Below are 2,796 nucleotides of genomic sequence, written 5' to 3' on the forward strand. Positions count from 1 at the left end.
CCTCATCAGCACACTCCGCACGACACGGAGGACAAGGGAAAAATGAAAAGCGATGGTATTATTTTCGCAAGGTTTCATTTGTTTACAAGGTGGTAACATTGCAATCTTACTCCGTGCGTTGCAAGGGATGACTTTTTATTCTTTCCCGGCAGCACGAGGCCCGTAGATTGTCTGCTGGTCTGGAACAGCGTCATCCGTGTGTCAACGCCTGTGTGTCAACGGGAACGGAGAGGGTGACGGCAAGGTAAATATAAAGGTAAAATAAAAGGTAAAGACTGCACACGTAGGCGCTAGAATCCGACCCAGAGCAAGCTCGTCCACTCCAAACCTTCCGCAGAAGATATTAACTGTTGCTAACGTCCCCCCACGTCTCCGACACATTCCACACCGCTCACTGGCAGCACCTCGCTAACTGATATTTATTAATAAATGGTGAATCGATAATAATTTATGCATAACTCAAATACGAGGAGGTCGAGGCAAACTTTACCGCAGAGAGTTATCGCCTCCCACAACTCCCATTGATGAGCGCCAAGTACCGTCCCTAGTAAGGGGGTGTTGCCGTCCACCCCAACACGCGTGGTTTTATTTCACTATCCCAGCATCATCCCGCGGCCGGCACCCCCTGCACGGCGCCCTGGCACTCACGTAGGACATCCGGGGAGACGGAAGCACTGGCTAGAGACTCCGCGATGGCCACTCTCCCCAGTGACCTCGCAGCAGCAGGGACCAGCTAGGCCTCGCCTCGCCTCGCCGTGTCAATATTAAATACAATATGCCTTACCTTACTTTTTTTTTTCCAGCAACACGTTACGTCATAGTCGCTATACGTTATTCTACGGTTCCGTCTTAGCACAGGTGACGAAATGTTTGCATTCCACGTTTGTTTGGTTTAAGGAGAATTTTTACACGATGGTTTCTAAGGTCAGGCATTTCCCGCCGCCCCCCAGCCCCCGTGCCTCCTCATCTCCTGTTTCATGACGTTAATATAATAGTGAGTGAGGAGGCCAGGACAGGGCCGGCCATGACGTCACGTGCTGGGAGCTGCCTGCCGTCCCTCGTGTGTGTGTGCCAGTCTCCCGCCTCCACCAGCCTGCATCTTACCTCGAGAGTTGCTGCTGGTGCTGCTTGTGCCGCTGCCCTGGCCAAGACGGAGTGCTGCGTCTGCCGTGTTGTAGGTCGAGTGTCCTGTCCACCTCTCGCTCGCTCTTATCAACACAACTCCCCAAACTAAGCTTTATCACACTCGTATCCTCCAGTAAGGCACGTCGCTAGCAGTACACCACCACAGCTACACATCCCTATGCGCGGGGCCCGTGTTCTCCACTCAACATTTGGTATATGGGTGTGTAAAACAAAAACAACAAGACACAAAACGAAGGATATTCCGGCCCGGAGAGAGCTGACGCCGCGCCTCTCCCCACCGCGTCGAGATACGAACTGAGGTAATTTGCTGTAACCTCGCGGGTCGGGGTGGTGACTGTGGCCGCGCTGTGGCGAGGGCGGGACACGGCGCATGCGCCCTACGCCCAGCCACGCTCGACCCTCTCATATCTCATCTGGCGTCCGCCGATGGATACGTAGATTCTTTTAAAAAAAAAAACGTCGCTACCAGGCCCTGGAAACCGGTCCAGCCGCCCCGCTGCCGTGGGTGTGTACAGCGGAGAGGTGCAGGCCAGCGCGGGGCTTATCTATAGTAGTCTCATGCTAGAAGGGCACCACGCTAGTGCTCTCCGCCAGCCCTCGCCGCCGCTGCTCCCGCCCGATGCCTCCTTCACCTGAGCCCACATGATGCATTAATTACAGGCGTCGTTAATACGAACACCTGAGCGGGGCGGAGCTGCGAGGAGAGGTGCATCGGTCAGAACTGGAGCACTTCCACTCACGTCCCACAACGTGACGCCGAAGCCGAAGTGCTCCTCACCCTACGCCGTAAATAGTGAAGCATCCGGCCCAACGCAGCGATAACAGCCCGATCTTTTTGTGTCTGCTTCCAGATATTACACCGGCAGCCCGCGTGCGTCATTCCGACATGCAGAGAGCCTCGGGGCCTCGCGGACGACCCAGACCACGCCGCCATATTAGGAGACAGCTGCAGGAAGAGGGAACAATTCTACGGTGGTGGGGCGTGGAGGATGGGACATGTGCGAGGCTCCACGCTGAGTCCTGCTCTGCCTGGGTGAGTGGCGGGTGGAGGGGGCGAAGAGGGACCTCGATGAGTGTTTCTCTCCCGACACAAACCTGACGCAAGCACGACCTTTATGACTGACTCGCTTCCAGAATTACGTCAGTGTGTGATAATTACAGCGTGACGCCGCCCCACCCGCCCCCCTCATCCTGGTGGGGAGAAATTTATCGGCCGGGTAGAGTGCAACACCAGAACAACAAAACAACACCAGCGTGCACAGACCAGCGTCCATGCAAGTACAAGAACAAGACACCAGCATTCATCACCCGCCACCCACCCTGGCCTGGTCCTGATCTTCCTTATAATATCACACGCCCGGACCTTACCAAGCCTCACCTGTAATTACACTCGGCTCAGGAACGGGACACCGGTAACGCCTGGCCGACGCGACCCACCTTGTAACACCTGTCCGCGTAGGAACAAGGAGGCCAGCCAGGTGCTCGGGGAGGGAGCCGGACCAGGTTATGATAGTGGGGAGGAACACGAAGGGGGGGGGATGACTACTCAATGTGGGGGCAAAGCATCTAGCAGCAGGGCAGTAAGAGAGGATGTGACTAGGATACTGGAGGTACACGGGTGAGTCGGGGTATAGGGGAAGGGCAAACCAG

The 2,796-nt window shown here is 55.9% G+C and overlaps 1 protein-coding gene across 1 annotated transcript in view; it reads right to left on the reverse strand.

Moving 5' to 3' along the window:
• The window catches only part of LOC123515842 (orphan steroid hormone receptor 2-like), a 125,291-nt gene extending 123,773 nt beyond the window's left edge, over positions 1-1,518 (reverse strand). The window contains exons 1-2 of the mRNA XM_045274728.1: positions 1,425-1,518; positions 1,105-1,208 (exon numbers count right to left, since the gene is read on the reverse strand). Coding sequence (XP_045130663.1) covers positions 1,105-1,208; positions 1,425-1,518 — 198 coding nt within the window. The remainder of the gene's footprint in view (positions 1-1,104; positions 1,209-1,424) is intronic.
• Between the last annotated feature and the right edge of the window lie 1,278 nt (positions 1,519-2,796).

Source organism: Portunus trituberculatus, chromosome 40 (genome assembly GCF_017591435.1).
Source record: "Portunus trituberculatus isolate SZX2019 chromosome 40, ASM1759143v1, whole genome shotgun sequence".
Taxonomy (NCBI): Eukaryota; Metazoa; Arthropoda; class Malacostraca; order Decapoda; family Portunidae; genus Portunus; species Portunus trituberculatus.